Below are 20,063 nucleotides of genomic sequence, written 5' to 3' on the forward strand. Positions count from 1 at the left end.
GTCATTTAATACTTAAAACAATTGGAGATCGGTTTTCAAAGTTTTGAGGTTGATATTTTCATTATTTAAAAAGAAAACATTTTTCATTCTGTTTAATTTTTGTTTGAACATGAAAAAACAGTTTTGTGATAATAATGAAAAATGTTATTTTAATTGGAAGGATGATGCTCCATTATTCTTCCAGTTTCTAATCATTCAAAGATTTTGTAAGGAAGTAAAGACATGATTATAATTAGCTTGTTATGGTCTCCTTGGCTGAAAGGTACACTGTTAACTGCTGATGATAAAATAAATGGTTATATTTAACATAAACTATACAGTTTGGAAACCATCAGAAATGGATTCTGTGGTACAGAAAAACAGTTGTTATGATTAACAAGGCCAGTGGACATGTAATAGCAAAGAAAGGTACAGTAATGCACAAGTTGTGGTGGCAGTGGTTAGTGGTAACCACAATTAAGAAGAAGGTTCTTTCCAAGCAAGAGCTTACACTTCAGAAAGTATTCAGACTCCTTCACTTCTTTCACCTTTTCTTGTGTTGCAGCCCTGTGCTAAAATCATTTAGTTTTTTTCCCCTTATCAAGCAACACTCAATACCCCAGAATGATAAAGCAAAATCAAGATTGCCAAAATTTTTGCAAATTTATTAAAAATTAAAAACTGAAAAATCACATGGACACAAGTATTCAGACCCTTTACTCAGTACCTTATTGCTTTCAACATGCTGTTGCAGCCTGGAGTATTTTTGGGTATGACCTGACTAGCTTCGCACACCTCAGTTTGGTGATTTTCTGCCATTGTTCTCTGAGGATCACCTCAAGCAATGGTAGTTGTCCTTCTGGAAGTTTTTCCACATCTCCACACAGGTTCTCTGGAGCTCATCCAGAATGACCACTCAGTTTGGCCTGGTAAGCAGCTCTAGGAAGAGTTGTGGTATTTAAGGATTATGGAGGCCACTGTGCTCTTGGGAACCTTCAAAGCTGTAGGGATTTTTTGTAGCCTTCCTCAGATCTGTGTCTTGAAATTTTCCTGTCTCTTACGTTCTGCAGACAGTTTCTTTCACATCATGACTTGGGTTTTGCTTTGGTACACATTGTCAGTTGTGGGACCTTCTATGACAGGTTTTTGCCTTTCCTAGTCATATCCATTCAATTGAATGGACCACAGGTGGACCCCAAACAAGGTGTAGAAACTATAATCAATAGGATGGGATGTACCTGAGACAAATATCAAGTGTCATAGCAAAGGGCCTGAATATTTGTGTTAATGTGATATTTCAGTTTTTCACTTTTAATAAATTTGCAAAAATTCCTTAAATCCTGTTTTCATTTTGTCATTCTTGGGTATTGAGTGTTTCTAGATGAAGGAAAAAATGAATTTAAATGATATCAGCATACAGCTGCAACTCAACAAAATGTGAGAAAAGTGAAGGGCCTGAATACTATCTAAAGGCACTCTTTGTAGAGGATATCCCCAAAAAATGCAGGAAAAGAAATGTTACAACTGAGAGATTAAGAGAGAATAAGGGAGCAAAACAGATAGAGTCCCACACATCTGTTGCCTTTCACATGAAGTCAGCTAAGACAGATTCAAGAACAAACCCTAAATTCATATTGTTTATACTGTGGCAAAACTGCACAGTCCTCTGCAACAGGAAGATCTAAGCCTCTAGCATTCTCATATTTTTCTTTTTTTTGGCAAAATTAATTTAGTAAACATGGAGAATCCTACAGTTACGGAAGAACAACATTGTTAAATTTGGAGACAAATAAAATCTAATCTAATCTAATCTAATCTAATATGTGCCTTATTATAGAATAGAATGAATAGAATAGAATGTCTTTTATTGTCACTATACACATGTACAATGAGATTAAAAGCAGCTCCTTCAGTGCAGATATATATATAGAACACAACAGGTAAATAAACAAATAAACAAATGGTGCAAAAAGTTGCAAAAAAGTTCTGCGACACTATATACATATGGAAAGAATAATAACTATTGCACTATTGGGTTATTGCACATAATTTAAATATTGCACAGTAATGATGATCATGTGCAGTGAGTAGTGGATGTTAGACCCTGAGAGTAATGATATTGTACAGTATACCGATATTGCACAGTTATTATCAGTACCATTTAGATATTGGATATTGCACAGTTGATGGATAGAAGGAAGTTCAGGGGTTGGAGGGTTAGACTGTGTAGTCAGTGCATGTGTGAGTTTAGAATGGTTATGGCTTTTGGGAAAAAACTGTTCTTGAGTCTGTTTGTCCTTGTTGTGATACACCTGTAGCGCCTCCCTGAAGGCAACCGGTCAAACAGATCAGAGCCAGGGTGGGAGCTGTCCTTTATGATATTTTTTGCTCAGCTGAGGCAATGGGAGGTGTAAATGTTCATCAGGGAGGGGAGATGGCAGACGATGATCTTCTGTGCTGCCTTTACTACTCTCTGAAGCCTCTTCCTGTCTGCCATGGTGCAGCTGCCATACCATACGGTGATACAGTACGTCAGCAGCCTCTCAATGGATGAACGGTAGAAGGTCAGTAGCAGGTTGGAGTCCAGGTTGTGCTTTCTGAGGACCTTAAGGAAGTTTAACCACTGCTGAGCCTTCTTGATGACTGCTGTGATGTTGTCTGTCCAGGAGTATAGAGTATAGAGAACATGGAGAAAAAGTTCCCCTACCAAACTTTTGTGTTAATATTGAGATAATTAAACAGAAATTAACTTTTAAGTAATCTGTGATTTTTCAACATGCTAAATACAGATATTGTATTCATTTAGTGCAGGAATAGCACTAAATAATAACTATGTCTGCTGTTTAAAATCGGTTGTATCTCTGATTCCTTTGTGGTGATTATCAGATGGCAGTTTTTTCTTTAAAGACAGGCAAAAAACTCTCATTATAAAAAAAAATGAGACCAAGAGATGAAGAAAAATGGACATAGTCGGGGAAGAGGCTGAAGATCAGAATGCAAAGTGGAAATAAAACAAATATTAAAGCCCAAAGAAAAAGAAAATCAAAATTAAAGTCTGAAAAATAAAGTTGGAAGTCTAAAACAAAAAATAAATATTAATTCAAAGAAATCACTACAACTGATTTTTTTTTTACAAGACAAATTACAAAACTTGGAAAGCTATGTCTATCATGAGACCTGTCATGGACCCTGGCTGGGATGGACCCTGCTCCCTTACTTGACCTGGAAGCCAATATAAGAGAATGTCAAGAAGGGAGCTCCAGTCTTCCCCTGTCTGTGCCAGGAAGTAAACCTGGAAGAACGCTGCAGCTGCAGCAGAAGAGCTGGTGTCCTAGCAGCTGTGGATGAATATGTTGGCTGGAAAAGCAACCTGACCAGGTTTGATGGCAGTCCCTTTCCCTTTCAGGATGCCAGAAATACAGGTCATTGGGAAGCTGGCTACTATGGACTCATCGTTCCCCCATACTCTAGGTGACTGCATCCCTTCTGGTGGTCTGGTATGGATGCCTGCAGGGCAGCATGGAAGTGATGCTCCCATAGGGCTGCACTGTTGGATTCTGTAGGGGCCACCACCAGGGGGAGCTACCAGTAATTAGCTGCTGAGTGACCGGGATGGTCCTGCCTAACCCAGAAGTGCTTCCCAGAGGTAATAGACTGAGCACTGCAAATACTCCTGAGTTGGGAATTAAAAGAGAGAGAACTTCACTTGGCCCCATTAGTCTGGGAGAAGTGGAGGAGCAAAGAGTAGAAGGAGAATAAAGGAATTAATTTGTTTATTCCAGGCAATTTGAAAAGAAGTCTCCGGAAAGGTACTTTATTAAGTAAAAACATTGATTGTGAACCTGGGACTTGTCTGTGCAATTGTCCCTAGAGTTTCGGGCTCAGTGGTGCCCCCTAGAAATCGTATACCACAACACCTTTGCAATGGTAACATTACAAATAGTGATGCAGATCACATTCCCAGCAATCGGCACCACCATTACACACAAAATGGTGGGAAACATTGTGCAAAACGAGTATGAAATGATGATACTGTGACATAATAGCCTTAAAAATAATCAACCCATAGAAAAACAAAAGCTACGTATGTAAAAGTTGTACATCATGCTCCAAACATTATAAAGGTCAGATTCCTGACATTAGTGGTGCCTTTTGGGATTTGGGATCTGCTCAGGGGCTCTCATCCATCTTGTTAATGGTTAATGTTATGGATATCTGATGCAATATCCAGGATTAGTTCTCAACATATATCAAGTGCTACAGGGCACTGGCTTCTCACAATCCGAGACTCGATAAGCAGGTTACAAAGTGAAGGGATAGATGGATAATTATACAGATGTCCAGGAGTTGCAAAAAAAAAAAAGAAAAAAAGCTTTGACTAAAAATTTTACAATGAAGCTCTTTCTTGAAATGGTTCTGTCAGTTGACTCAGCAGTTTTAAACATGTAGGTGTGGTATTACACTGTACAGATCGGAAAGGAGGAGCGTGTTCATTTAGAGGCCTTAAAGCTGAAAAGAGAAGCCCTTTACTCTTGAACATAAAGCACCTTTTTTGCCTGTCTTTCTGACTGAGTTCAGTGAAGTGAAGAACGCTAGGCTCGTTTTCAGATGAGAACTTATTTCTTTTACAGAACAATGGGGTCCTTGTATCCCACTACTCAGATTTTCAGTTAATGCGCCAAGAATTGGGATTTGAGACTCACTGTTTGAGAGGCTTTTGAAATGAGAATTCCTCGAAGACTTTTCTGTAATCCTTCAAGGAATAGGAAACCTATTTTGGGAATATTCATTTATAGGGAAGTAGCGCTGATATAGTATATCAAAACACTAGAGACCCCTGTTTGATTTCTGTTTTATATATGAGGAATTTTCATTGTCTGAGTTTTTTTTTAATTTGTTAAGGTTTCCATCCAAAATCTGTGCAAAAACAGCAGCCATGCTATTCGGTTGTGATACTGTTGATAATTAACCTCCCGTGTGTGTTTTATATGTGTACCCAATGGTGGACAGACCACTTCATCCTGTTGTTTTCATGTTGGTGCAGGGATCAGCGGACTTGAATAGGAGTAAAAAGTTACAAAAGGAAGACAATAGGATTCAAAGAAAACACTCCTACAATGTGCACTAATGAAAAGCAAAAAAATTACCTGATATGTCACACTCATTATCACTCTTGAGACCAAAAATAATGTCTCTTATAGAGTGCAGCAAGTTTATTTACAGTATAGTTCTCTTTAAAAAAGTATCACTGGTTTTCTAAATCATTGACACAAACCTGAGGTGAAGACAAGCATAAACAAACATAAACCAACCACTTCATCTTATTAGAAGTCCTATAGCTTCTGCTTAACTAAAAAAAAAAAAAGAAACAAAATCCAACAGCAGGACTTAGAGACACGTGTGGTCAGATGACAAGCAGAGCCAACAAGAGTCAAAATCAAGCAGGTTCATTACCAAGATCAATAGCACCAAAATAACAAAAACCAAAATGAAAGACAAAAATTCAAACTCTTACAACAAATGTCAAAAGATCAAAACTTTTGCTACAAAAAAGTTCCTTCATTTGTTTCCAAAACATAGATTTTCCAGTTAGCCACCATCTTAAATAGTGATTACAAGCTGATGTCACAAAGCATAACAGAGGCAATTATGCACCTGGCAATGGGGTGAAGTTTGCATAAATAACATAGCTGTGGCCAACTGAAAAGACCCCAAAGACGGCAGAGTCTGTGCCAAAATAACGGAGCCAATATGATATTGCAGTTATAAAAATAAAAATATAATAAGCAAGAGAAATTTGAATGGTGTGAAACATATCAGAAAAAAAGCTGAGTATTATGGCAGATTTGATTCTGTTTAGCTTCACAGGTACAGTATGTAATTTTACAGTTCTGTCTTACAAACCACATCTCCTGCTTGTCGTTCTATGGCAATAGTAATTACTCTGCTGTCTTTTGTATTTTCTTTCACAATTGTTAACATATATTAGCAGGTAGCTTGGACTCTGGCATCTTCTTGTGCCATTGTGTTGTTGTTTTTTCTGCCCCACCTGTGCTTTGCTTCATTTTAATGATGAGGTCTAGCTATTCTTTTCAGTTTGAATTTCTTACTTTCTTGTTTAAGTGTTTTTGGTAGAACTTGACTTGACTATATCCTCGACTGTTTTAGCTAACTGAATTATCACTGGTGTTTGTTGACCTTGTCAATATGCTCTAAGGCCATGTTACATTTTTTTGTAATCTGCCCGTAAACGCTGAAACTGTTGGCAGAAGTCCGATGATCCCACTGAAATTCAGTAGCCTAATAGAACAACTAGTTTGGTGCTAGAAGAATCTGCTCATAATGGGTTAGCACTAGTAATCCACTAAATGTGAGGGATCTGAGAGAAAAAAAGCAAGTTTTTGAGTTTTTATTTCTTTTCAAAGAGATGATATGTGTAGTGTGCCTCGCAGTTAGGAGACCCGGGTTCGCTTCCCGGGTCCTCCCTGCATGGTGTTTGCATGTTCTCCCTGTGTCTGCGTGGGTTTCCTCCGGGTACTCCAGTTTCCTCCCACAGTCCAAAGACATGCAGGTTAGGTGCATTGGCAATTCTAAATTGTCCCTAGTGTGTGTTTGGTGTGGGTGTGTGTGTGTGTGGGTATGGCGCCCTGCCCGGGGTTTGTTTCTTGCCTTGTGCCCTGTGTTGGCTGGGATTGGCTCCAGCAGACCCCCCGTTACCCTGTAGTTAGGATATAGCAGGCTGGATGATGGATGGATGGATATGTGTAGTGTCACAGGATGAAAAAAGGTTATGCTTCCTGCACCCAGAGAGAGAGAGAACATTTTCTTGTTTTGCTGTTTATGTGCTATGTTGTGTTCACCCTGTTTTCATCTCCACCTGGTGTTCTCCTTATTAACCAAAACTGTTTTTGTATATTTTGACCGCTTGGTGTAATTCTGGGTATGAAGGTTGCAACAAGAGAATTAATTCCTTCCTACATCATAGGTAAATGTTTTTGACAATTATTATTTTATTGTACATTTTTATTTATCGTTATAAGAAGATTTCACTGAAAAGCTTTTAGATTTCAATGTCAAATAATATAAATATGATATCTAACAGGGTAATTACTTTTTTCACTAAACTGTAGCTCCTTTTCCAGACATAAATTTGGATGCATTCAAAATAAAATTTGGTGTTTCCTTGTTTTCAGGATAAGAACTTTGAAGTGTGGAGGAGGGTTCTCTCTAAGGGAAGCTTTGCGGTGGCAGTTGTCCGCACATCCTACGATGGTACCCCCAAACCTGCCATTTTAAACTTGGCGCAACTCCATATTGTTGACTGCCTCTTGGGTTATCAAGTCATTGATGTCCTTGAATCTAAACTCATGGGATTCTACAACCTGTTAGACATCATTTATTTCCAGGTTAATCCATCTGGGGTCATGCTCCTTTATATCTCTCCAGTTTGCACTTGAATGTAATTTGTAGAATTGTAACTCTGGGAGGCCAATGTGTATAAAAGACAAACATTTTGAAATATTTTATAAGTTTGCATTTCAGGAATTTTCAATGAAATATGTCTGAATATTTTCTTGCAAGTTTTTTTTTTTCTAACAATTCTGCTGCTAATAAAGACTCATTTTAATGAAACTCCTAGGCTTGTATCCAGTCTGTGATGATTTCTCTAAAACAACATGTATACAAATTAATTTGTACAAAATTTTAACAGTACTTTAGATGAGTGTGTGACTCAGATCCTCATCTACAAAAATGTATTACTAGTTGTTGTTTATTGGTATTAGCACTAAATATATCAATGAAATTAACAGAGATGGATGGATATTTATGGAGGACTTGAATTTTGGCTTTTACATTATGCACTTATCCTTTAACTAGTTTTGCTACCTGTCTAAGATGAGTCAAAATATGAGTAATCAACGCAGACCTCAGCATTAATGTTCAATGCATACTGTATGTCTCTGTTATATGCCATTTGGTATGGAATTCATAAAAGGAGTGTTAATGTTTGTGAAGAGCCACCTATTGGAATGATAAAGACATAGCAACTGGACGAAGACACACACACACAGACATGTATCCTTTTATTAAGGTGGATATATACAAATATTTTAAAATATGTACATTTTAATTTTTTTTCTAATTTCCACTGTAATTTTGACATCATTGTCATCCTTGTCACTTTGCATTACTTAGGTTTGGGTTTGATCCTAAATTTCCGTTGTTCTTGCACCAGAGTTAGTGTGTAGAGAGTAGGAAAGCTGGAGGAGAATATGACAGTAGTGTAAGTCTCCCAGTAAAGGTAACAGCAAAATGATAAAGGTTTGGGGACCAGGATATATATATCTATATGCTTTTCTGTCTTAGAAAAAGGTCTTCTTCATCACGCAGCTGCATTCCGTGAGTATATTCTTAGTGGGCACCAGTTTTTTTCTTTTTATTGAATTTATTAAAAGCAAGTAACATTCCATACAAATAAGTCAAACTTAACAAAACTAAATTCAATTCAACCCCGACCCAAGAGAAAAAGAGGAAGGCCAACAGCCAGAGTAAAACTTTTAAGAGTAGAAAAGAGGGAGGAGAATCCTTTTCTCCAGTATAAATGCTTATTCTAAAATGTTATTAACTAGAGTCTGCCAGGTTTTTAAAAAGTTCTGAAAAGATCCACTAAATGAAAATTAGATTTTTTCCATTTTCAAATAGTATATAACATCAGTTACCCACTGACCTAAAAGAGGCGGTCTAGGATTCTTCCAGTTGAGCAAGATAAGCCCATGTACCAATAGTGTAGTAAAGGCAATTACAATTTGTTTGTCCTTCTCCACTTTAAGTCCATCTGGAAGTACACCCAACACAGCTATTAATGGGTTAGGAGGGATTGTGACACCAAGGCTGCCTGAAAGGCATTTAAAAATTTTGGTCCAGAATGATGTTAATTTGGTGCGACCCCAAAACATGTGGCCCCGTGAGGCTGGAGCTCGACTGCAACATTCGCAGGTTGGATTTTGCCCTGGAAACATTTTTGACAATTTTAAATGAGATAGATTTGCTCCATAAAAGATTTTAAGTTGAATAATTGTATGTTTTGCGTATATGGAGCAAGAGTGAATTCTGTGCATGGCTGCCTTTCAGTCCTGCTCTGAAATGTTGAGTAAGAGATCCTTTTCCCACCGTACTCTAGCATCTTTGAAAGTATGGGACTTTAAAATGTTTTTATATATTATAGCAGTGCTGTCTGAGTCCTCAAGACTCATTTATTTGGTATTTGGCAGATTGTATAATACTAATTGGTATGTATTTAAGACTTTTACCTATAATGCTTTGAAATCTGATACTCCATTTTTCTGGCCTTAAACACTACTACTTTGAAATTTGTGTCTGGGCTACACTTAATAGTTACCATTGCTTAGCGACTTAAAGCATCTAGCAATAGCTGATCCTTCACTGCACTAATTGCTAGTATATCTTAACAGGCTTAGTTTAAATCTTTGCATTTTTTGACTGCTTGTGTCACATTTTTAATCACATTATTGCTTATTGATCCTTTCTTTGTTTGTCTGTTTGCTGGTCAACAGTTTCACCTGACTTTCAAACATGTTCTTGCCTGATACCTCATATATGTTTTTTGACCAAGTAAGATACTATCCACTGCTGTCTGCAAAATCCACATGACTCCTTATTTAAACAATATTAACAGTGTCTTTCATTCTTGTCATATTCCACCATTTTGTCAGGCTTCATTAACACAATAATCCTTGTCTTTTTAAGTGGAAGACCATAACAGCTCAGGTACATTATCTCCTTCTGGTGCTCTCAAGTTATTCATCCTACACCACCATTTGATTTGTTTAGTTTTTACAAGTAGGTATTTTTGAGTCAAGCTCTTTCTATAATATCTTCCAGACAGGTGTTTGTTCTCTGCATGAGCTTGTCCCCCATTCCAGGTTGACTCAGGCAGACCCAGAAGAGTTTATAATCAGTTTCTCTTATATGAACATGTCAACTCAAAATGATGTTTTTTTTTAACTGAACATAGCTGCACATTGTGTAGGTAACCGGTAGATACCATTTTACACCTCACGTTTCATTCATTCCACCGAATAACCAGTAGACCAAAGGACAGTGGATTAGCATTTAATGAAAATGATTAATGTTTTGGCAGAAATTAAACATCTCTCTATTATAAAAAAAAAACTTGGAAGGAAGGAGACGAGACGTGATTTTCTAAGAAAGACACTTATATGTCCCACGAGAAAGAGATTTAACCACGCCCGGGGCCAGAAATAAAGGACAAAGAATAGATGACAAAGTAGAATGTCGTAAAGAATTAAAAAATTTTGATTCGGTACACATGCAGAGCAGGTTAGAGATAATGAAAGTACGAAAATTCGAAAGTCTCAGAAAAAAGAGAGTAAAGATCGCATTAGCACAAACAAATGGAACTGTTTGCAGAAAGATCTAATATTTGCCTGTTCAAATACATTGAAGAAGTCAACAGTTTCCATGGGGGGTACTTACTTTTTCATATGACCGTAAATTCTTGTCCCTACTGTCCCACTTACAGAAAAAAACATGGGAATTTCGTATGCCCTGACTGCTGACCCAGTAAAGATACATAAAACTTTTAGCTCTATTCTGACCTTATTATCAAATGAAATGAGACAAAACTTTGTTCCAAGAGATTTAACCACACCTGGGGCCGGAAATAAAAGACAAAGAGTAGATGACAAAGTGGAACGTCGTAAAGAATTCAAAAAAGTTGGCGCGATACACATGCAGAGCAGGTCAGAGATAATGGAAGTATGAAAATTTGAAAGTCTCAAAAAAAGAGAGAGTAAAGATCGCATTAGCACAAACAAACGGAAATTATTACTCAGTGAAATAACGGAACATCGAAAAGAGATCCAATATATTGTTCGGATTTAAACTTTAAGTCAGAGACTTGATAGATTGTCTAATTCTTGTTGCCAGTGAGAATTAAAAGATTCTAAAATCATTGGCACGGTATTTAGTCCCATGAGACGGACACTTTGAACATGAGATTCTTTCAGGTCATGCCTTACTTACAACCATTTTCAAATAAGACCACGGTCATCTAACCTTAGTCATGTGATTGCTTTTGTCAGGCACACTTCCTGCGCTCTCAGCTCTTAGTAATGTGAATGATTTTGGCAGATACACTTCCTGTGCTCTCACCTCTTATAAATTTTATCAGGACAATAGTTTTATACGTTCTAGATGACACGCCAATGATAAAGCGAAGAAGAAAGAGCATGGACAAACATTCAAGAAAGTTGTTTTATTTATTAGAGCGAAAGAAACAATATTCCCTCACAGGCAGTTATACGTTGTGTTGTCACGATGTAAGTCCAAACACAGAATCAAAATTCAATGCGATCTTGAAGAAAAGTTAATTCCAAATATTATTTTTACTAAAGTTTTAAAGTAAAAGTGAAAACAATGCATATGTAAAAATTCCCATGAAAGTAACAATTTCTTTAAATTGTATATCCGGTAAACCAAACCCCCTAGAGCCCTGTACTATTAATTAAAGAAAGAAACTTATTCTCTACCAGGACAAGTTTACTCAATAATCAAGCAGAAGGAAGTCTGTTCATTGCGTTCTTTATTCACTCTTACAACAAATGCCTAAGAGGGAGTACTCATCAGAGCAGTACTGTTACAGCATGGTCAGAATGGTCAAAATCATAAGGGCAGAGGTCTATTTTATAAACAACTGAATTTATATAACAGTGTCAATCAATGTGTGCAGTTACTCTGGTTGGTTCGTTGGCTTACACACCCAGATAACAGTAAATAAAAGTATTTTATCATACTCTTGTTCTTCTTATCTCTTTAGGCTTAGTCATCACCCTTGAGATTTCTGTGTGTGTGACAACTGTCTTATCTTGTTAACAGGCCATCTGCTGATCTCTTAGTCATCTCTTGGTACATTTTGTGTATTACATCAACCATCTTCTGGTACATCATTTGTTTACTTGATCATCTCAGTATTTCTGTTTCTAAAACACATGCTTTGTATATTTCAATGTGCACTGCAAATCAAAATACATAACTACTGTTACATCTAAATTACTCTCACATTTACCTTGCTGATCAGTATGATGTTATTGGCTGTAAAGATGCGGTCATGGAAAGTCAATTCTGGTATCATCTAGTCACGCATGCCCAAGTTCATTCTTAAGCTGGGTTTTTTGTATTTTCATTATTAGAGTATGGCATGAGTGTTAGGTACCTTTTCAATTATGGTGGTGGTTATATCATATAAAGCCTACTAAACCATCTTTGTCCTTCAGTACTACCCTATTCTAAAATATTGCTGGTGCTAATTCTTTGCTAAATGTACAACAATTAGAAATGGACCATCCAGATAATTTAATCTCTAACAGAACCATGACACAGAAAATATCCCAGGATTTATTAGCACTGTAAGTGTTGATTTTGGAGAGCATAATTCTAAAAAGTCAATAGTAAAAAATCACAGTTAGGTCTCAGTTACGCTTCTGTGCTTTCCTGCGATTTTTTTCCTCAGCCATATAATGCAAGTGCAGGACACCAGTAAAATCATTTATATTGTATGGCAACCATTCATATCACCATGGAGGAGTACATTACATTTTTAGAAAAAATATTTAACAAGCCACATATGTTCCACATGTACAGTATTTGTTTAAGCTTCTTGTATTTAGACAACCTCATAATATATCTATGAGCCCCTTAAGCAGCCTACCTCTGTTCATTATGTAAACTTCTGTATATACAGGGATTAGCAGTTGCATACAGAAGGGGTGACAACATAATATTCTTTGTGTTTCTGTATGAAAACGTTATTTGTAAATTTGTTTTTAAATTCATCTTTAACTTAGCCACCTTTCATGTAGGGGTCAAAGTTAAGTCACAAAGTCAGTCCAGGATGAGAGGAATACCTGTATTGACCTGTACATGGAGTCACTAACATACAGATACTAGTTACACTTCTTAAATACACTGTCAATTACAGAAGTCCGTGATTAGTTTCACATTTCATGTCCTTGCCAGCTAATGATAAACAAGGCCCTAGGAGTCAGGATTCTGCTACACGAGATTGTACAGGTTCTCTTATCAGTTCTTGTCCTTGCAGAGAAGTAGCAGTGGGACTGGGTCACAGACCAAGAGGCTTTATTTAAAATGCTTTCTAAGAGTGCCAAAGGCAAAAGCTAACAATTAGCAAGGACAGAAGTTGTTTGCTATAATCAATGTATAATTAATTTGTAAAAATCATATTTATAAGTAATAATTAACTCCCTCAATCTACATAAGAAATCAGCCACCTCATCCTCTATACAAGAAATGTGAGTGTTAGCCTAATTCAGTAATGTACATGTGAAATTGCTTGCGTGAAAATGCCGTATTTTTTTATTTTTGAGTCTTGGAAAAGTAAAGCCTACCACCTAGGCACAACGTTAACTCTGCATCCTCTGTGGGGAACTGTGTTATTTTTTAGTGAAACAGAAAAGAGACCACAAATTAAATGCATAATTAATAAATCAGAGCTGGGCATGCTGGAAAGATGCGCAGTTAACTTCGAGCCTAGGTGGTAGGCTAGCCTGCTTCCCATTCTGCTAGCTGACTATTCTCACCCAGTCATTTTTGCTCCTAATTGATTTATAATGAAAATACTAATGGTTGGAACAGTTCAAGCAGAACCTTCCAGATCTTAGCCACAAAGAGCGACACCATCAATCACCACCTTGCAGTTCACAATCCTGTCCTGCAAATAGCTCCTTCCACCTGTATTTAGATGTGTAGGATCCCATGCAGTGACTAGTAGCACATAAAAAAGCAGACAATGTACAATACAAAGCACATAAGTGAAATATTATTATTACAATATACTTCTTACGTGGCAGTGCTACACAAATAGAAGAAAATGATAAACAAAAAGCACAGGCAGAAGTCAGACAAACTCCATCCATCCATCCATCCATCATCCAACCCGCTATATCCTAACTACAGGGTCACAGGGGTCTGCTGGAGCCAATCCCAGCCAACACAGGGCGCAAGGCAGGAAACAAACACCGGGCAGGGCACCAGCCCACTGCAGGGCACACACACACACACACCAAGCACACACTAGGAACAATTTAGGATTGCCAGTTCACCTAACCTGCATGTCTTTGGACTGTGGGAGGAAACCCACACAGACACAGAGAGAACATGCAAACTCCACGCAGGGAGGATCTGGGAAGTGAACCCGGGTCTCCAAACTGCGAGTCAGCAGCGCTACCCACTGTGCCACCATGCCAAAATTCACTACACAATTCTACTGCACAAACAGATTTAGTCAATTACTCCAAGGAAGAAAAATCCCAACCCCTTTCCATTTTAAGTCTTTGAGTCAGTAAATTTATTTTTAATTCCCTTTTATCTAAGAACCAGAGGTCTATATGTTCCACTTCTATTACAACAATTCAGCCATCAACCCGGTGGTGTCTCAAGAAATCAAAACATGCAGTTACAATCTAGATGTCTGGTCATACCACAAGTGGCAACCATTGTTATGTCCTGAAATTTAATTTGTGCAAAGCAAAGTTTGAGTATCTCCTGTACTTCACTAATTTGCTGTTATCGGTAAGTCATAAGAAATTAGTTAGGTTCTTGCCATTCTCTGTTTACCATCCTCATTTGGAGAGTCTGGCTGTGAAACTGGGGCCCCTGAGTCAGTAAGCAGCAGCTCATCCAGCTGAACATAAGGGAATTTTCCACCTCAATAAGTTGGTAAGAGGGCCTCTGACTTCCACTCCAGCTAGGAGGGTTTCATATTAAACAGCAGCATCCTGAGCAACCCTCCGCGTCTCATCAGCGAGTCCTGCTCCACATTTCATAAGCAACACTACCCATGAATTGAGCTACAACCACTTGCATGCATGAGTTAGCTGAAATGAAAGCAATGGCCAACCGATCACGCTGCATGTCTGGCACAAAAACAACAGAGGTGAACGCATGCAGCATGCACGTGACATTGCTGACAGGAACCGTGAAAAACTGCATGAAACACATTTCTTATGTCATGTAGGATATTTTTCTCTGCAGGTACACAACATGTACACTTTGACTGACAAGAAAGGCAAAGAGACATTGGTCAAACATCTACAACACAGTATCAACAGCTCCTTATTTTCTTCCTTCTTCATAAGTTAGTAAGGGGGCCTCTGACTTCTAGTCTAACTGGGAGGGTATCATATTACGCAACAGCATCTTGAGCAAGCCTCCAAATGTCATCAGTGAGAAATCATTCAAAGTTCTACCCCACATTTCACATCCTCACAAGGTGAAGTTGGCTGTGAACCTTGGGCCTCTTATACAGTAAACTGGAGCTAATCTGATTGATCAAGTGAGTAAGCAGCCCACTGACTTCTACTGGGCATCATGTTACACAGCGGCTGGCTTTCTTTCCCTCAACCTCCCTAACTTCTCCCAACACTCAACCCTCCCATGTGCAATCCTGGAAGACCTCCTAAATGTCGCCAATACACTAACTGCTCAGAGTCACGTGCTTCTCTGTTTTCATATCCACGTTTGAGAAATCTGAAGTATGCTGACTCAATGACACTGAGTTTGTGGTCAGTCATTCCATGTGAGGAATCTGAGGGATTCCTCGACAGTGACACAGAAACTCTAATACATTGTCCAGTTTATATCTCCTACCTATTAGGCCTGCACATATCCTGTGAATGATAGGGATGTAAAGGTATTGTATATACCGTCGTACCGCAATAGCAAATTTTTTCGATACTACCGTGGTTGCATAACTCGATAAAACGATAGGTCTTCTGAGAAAAGTTTGCTCAGGCAAATGGAGCAAACGGGAGGTAGCAGGAACTACAATTCCCATCAGCCCAGGTGTGGCCATCATCCTTTGCGGTCTGTTGTCGCTACAGATCCAGTAATGCGGAAATGGCGGTGAAGGAAAAGAGATGGAAATGGTCGAACCTAAAGCGGGTTTTAAATCGGATGTGTGGAAGCATTTCTGTTTCTCTCTGAAAAGAAACGAGAAAGGAGAAAAGGTGACAGACAAAAAAAATACGGTATGCAGGCACTGCCAGACTGTGGTGAAATACAAGTCGGGGAATACGACTAACATGAGGAGCCATTTGTTAAATCATCACCCTGAAAAGTTACGTGAAGATACGAGGAGCAAAATTCAGTCTGGCCAAAAGACTATAAAAGAAGCGTTTACAGCCTCACTCCCCCACAACAGTGCGAGAGCACAAGAAATCACAAGATGCATTGGTGAATATATAGCCAAAGACCTACGGCCCTTTTCGGTGGTGGATAATGAAGGTTTTAAGAGGTTAGTAAACATGCTGGAGCCAAAGTATAAAATCCCGTCGCGGCCACACTTTAGACAAACTATTTTACCAGCTCTTTACAAAGAGACAAGGGCGAAAGTTGCACAGAGCATCAAGCAAGCAGAGTGCATCTCAATCACCACAGATGGGTGGACTTCACGAGCTACTCAGAGCTATGTTACCATCACAGCACATGCTATGACAAGTGAATGGGAGATAAAACTTTTGTCCTACAGACACGGGTACTCTTTGAGTCACACACTGAACACAACATAGGCGAGGTGTTAAAATCTGCTGTTTCAAAGTGGGAGCTTGACATGATTTACAACAACAATCACCAGGGCATCGCTGTGGTTACTGACAACGCAAGAAACATGGGTGTAGTGGTGAAAGAGGCTGGTCTGTCCCCACATGTAATGTGTTTTGCTCACACCTTAAACCTTGCGTCCTAGGCAGGTTTGAAGGTAAACCGTGTCAGTTGTCTGCTTGGCAGAGTGAGGAGTGTAGCAACGTTTTTTCACCGCAGTTCAACTGCAACAGCTGTGCTGACCTCCAAGCAGCAAATGTTAAACCTGCCAGTACATAAACTGATAATGGATGTAGTAACTAGGTGGAACAGCTCACTTGACATGATTGAGCGCTACCTGGAGCAACAACAGGCAATTGCTGCAGCCCTACTGAGTTCTGAAGTCAGGAGCAATGCACGTGAAATAGACACTCTAGACGCAGCTGACATCGCAGATGCTGAGGACATTGTTAAACTTCTCACACCCTTGAAAAAAGCAACCACTGTGCTGTGCGACGAATCTCGACCAACAATCTCTCTTATCATGCCTCTCAAACACATGATTCAAGTGAGCATGGCACCATGCAATGTAGACTCAAACACCATCTCTCAAATGAAGGCAGCAATGCTGAACGATTTGGCAGACCGTTACCAAGGGGAGCAAGCAGAGTTTCTGTATGAGAGCAGTGCGTTGGACCCACGGTTCCGGGCCCTCCCCCATCTGAATAACAGCGAAAGGGATGAAATTTTCAACAGGCTCAAGTTAAAAGCAACACAGATGCAGAACCAGGTATTTGTTTAAAAATACTTTGTGTGTGTGACTTTTTTAGAGTTCCCAATATTTACAAAAATTATGTGTGCGTGTCTAACATTTAAAATTTTTGTAACTCTGCTTGCTTCTGCAGAACCCTAGTGAAGAGGAAGGTGCAGCACCAGGCAGCCATGAACATGTAGCTGGACACTCAAAAACTGACCTGCCACAAAAGCACATGCTGTGGGAGGTGTCTTTCCTCCATCCAAAAAGACTGCTCTTGAAGATCTCCTTGGGGATTCTTTTAGTCAAGGGGACAGCAGAACACAGCACACTGCTCAGATTGATACAGACATTGACTTGTACCGCAAAGAGACCTCTATCTCACTCATGGCTTGTCCTCTCGAGTGGTGGAAAGACAATGCATAACGTTACCCACTGCTGTCAACCTTGGCCAAGTCATATCTCTCTGTCCCAGCAACCTCAGTCCCAAGTGAGAGGGTTTTTTCTGTTGCAGGGGACATTGTAAATGCCCAGAGATCCCAGCTTTTACCAGATAATGTTGATATGCTAATTTCCCTTAAAAAAAACCTGTCTCTGTCTGAATAAGTGAGTGTGTGAGTGAATGAGGTGAGTGTTCTCAAATACTCATTCAGCACATGGGCCAGCTGCAATAAGTAGGCTGCTATTTTTATTTTTTCTGAGTTTTCAAGAATACTAAATTGAAACTTTATTTTTTACATGGTTTAATAATTTTTTGTTATTAAAATTGAAAAATTGAAGTTCCTGTTTCAAAGTTTACAGATAGATGGCTAATTTGTATGCCATTGATATGTTCAGTGTTCATGTAAACTGTTTAATAAACACTTCTGGCACTTTTTTTCGAGTCTCTTCATTAGTTTTGTTTTTCCTGTAAATGATTCAATAAATACCGTACCGTGCCATTCATACCGAGGTATTACCGCACCGTGAAGTTTTGATACCGTTACATCCCTAGTGAATGATGAGTCATGCCTCATTGTTATCCTTTTTCTAAAGAAAATAATGACTAAATACACAATGATCAAACTTTTCGTAAAATAGAAAAACAAAAAATAATTTTTAAACCTCCACCAAATCAAACAAGAACAAAGTCCCATTGTTAAACCTCAACCAAATTAAACAACTCCAGTAATGTCAACTCATCATTCCAGTCTGCTACTGTAGCTAGTCACTGCAGATCTTACCACAAAGTCAGGGCACCTCCATTATCAGAATGTCATACTTCAATTCCAAGTTATGAAAATTTTGTGAATTCCAAAATGTTCATTCACATATCAACAAGGATTCCAAAAATAACATGTTTTTCCTTACAAGTATTTTGAAAAAGTTGAAATATTTTAGCATTATTCCACAATGGCAGTTTTGTTTTTTATGGGTGCCGCCTTTTCAGAGTATTTGCGTTAAGATTTACCATTACAGTCATACCTAAAATGGTTCTTGTGACTGTACAAATGGTGGTGTGTGCATTTTCAATTTGTTTGAGATTGTGCACTATTTTTGATAAATCTCTTCCAAGTTAAGAATTTCAGTTATGGTATTGGGTACTTAAACTTTTTATTTAAAATTATAATCTAGACAATGGACTGACTTGACATTTGATATTGAACTTGGTCCAATCTCCATGTCATTTCCAATTAAAACCCTCACTGTCTAACTTTGAGTCAGTATACTGTAAATTGAAAAAGAATGCCTTGTGTTATGTAAAATTCAATTTTTTCTTTGGCTTTGCAATTTTTTTTTTACTAAGCCAGTTCATTTTTTCACTTTTATTTTCAAAGACAAGGAAGTTTGAGCCTAGTTTATGTTTACAATTACCTAAACTTGCGATACAGTTATAATATTGCACAACCTGAGACACTTTATAAAGCACGTATTTACATATGATGACAATATCATTTTAAGATGAAATGCAGCAAAGTATGTTTATTATATTATATAGATAAAACTTTAACTTCATTTAAATAATCTATATTGTTAATAATTAAACATGTGAGGTCACGGTTCCGCAGCGGTAGCGAGGCGCTGGTGCTCCGTTCACGAATTGTTCCTGCCTTGCGCTGTATTCTTGCTGGTGCTGGCACAACACTGGAAAGATAGATGGATAGAATAATTAAACACGTACTACGAAGATATTTCAATGTTCCTTAAAAGTTTTGAAGAATCGGCGTTCTAAGCTTACAGATGGCTTAACATCTATTACAGAGCTAATTGTGTGGCGATTGGGTATTTGGAGAAAGAAAAGGAAGGACAGAAAGTGGATGTTAGTATGTTTGAAAGAGAGAGAACTTCTGTAATAAAGTATTTCATCGAAGGTCATGCATGGTGCAGCAAGCATCTTGCGTGAGACATGAACAATCACTGTGCCACCGTGTTTCCATGTTTAATAACATAGTTTAACTCCTATCATCATGAAAATTATATCACGTATACATCTTAGTATTTTAATTATTCAGAGAGCTGTAATATTATAAATGGAATGGATTCTGTGTCCTGTTGAAGGAAGAGAAAGCCCGGAAGCACATAGTGATTCACACACATAGAGCACATAGAAGATCAAATATAAAACAAGCTACTTTAGTTACAATGGGATTTGAGAAACTAGTAAATTAAACAATTTTAAGATGAAGTTTATGATGTTCTACTTTAATAACAA

The 20,063-nt window shown here is 38.2% G+C and overlaps 1 protein-coding gene across 1 annotated transcript in view; it reads left to right on the forward strand.

Moving 5' to 3' along the window:
• LOC120542618 (alpha-N-acetylgalactosaminidase-like) overlaps nt 1-7,618 on the forward strand; it is a 29,494-nt gene extending 21,876 nt beyond the window's left edge. The window contains exon 8 of the mRNA XM_039775197.1: nt 7,173-7,618. Within this exon, the coding sequence (XP_039631131.1) occupies nt 7,173-7,436 (264 nt within the window). The 3' untranslated portion in view covers nt 7,437-7,618. The remainder of the gene's footprint in view (nt 1-7,172) is intronic.
• The last annotated feature ends 12,445 nt before the right edge of the window (nt 7,619-20,063 follow it).

The sequence above is a fragment of the Polypterus senegalus genome, chromosome 13 (assembly GCF_016835505.1).
Source record: "Polypterus senegalus isolate Bchr_013 chromosome 13, ASM1683550v1, whole genome shotgun sequence".
Lineage (NCBI taxonomy): Eukaryota > Metazoa > Chordata > Cladistia > Polypteriformes > Polypteridae > Polypterus > Polypterus senegalus.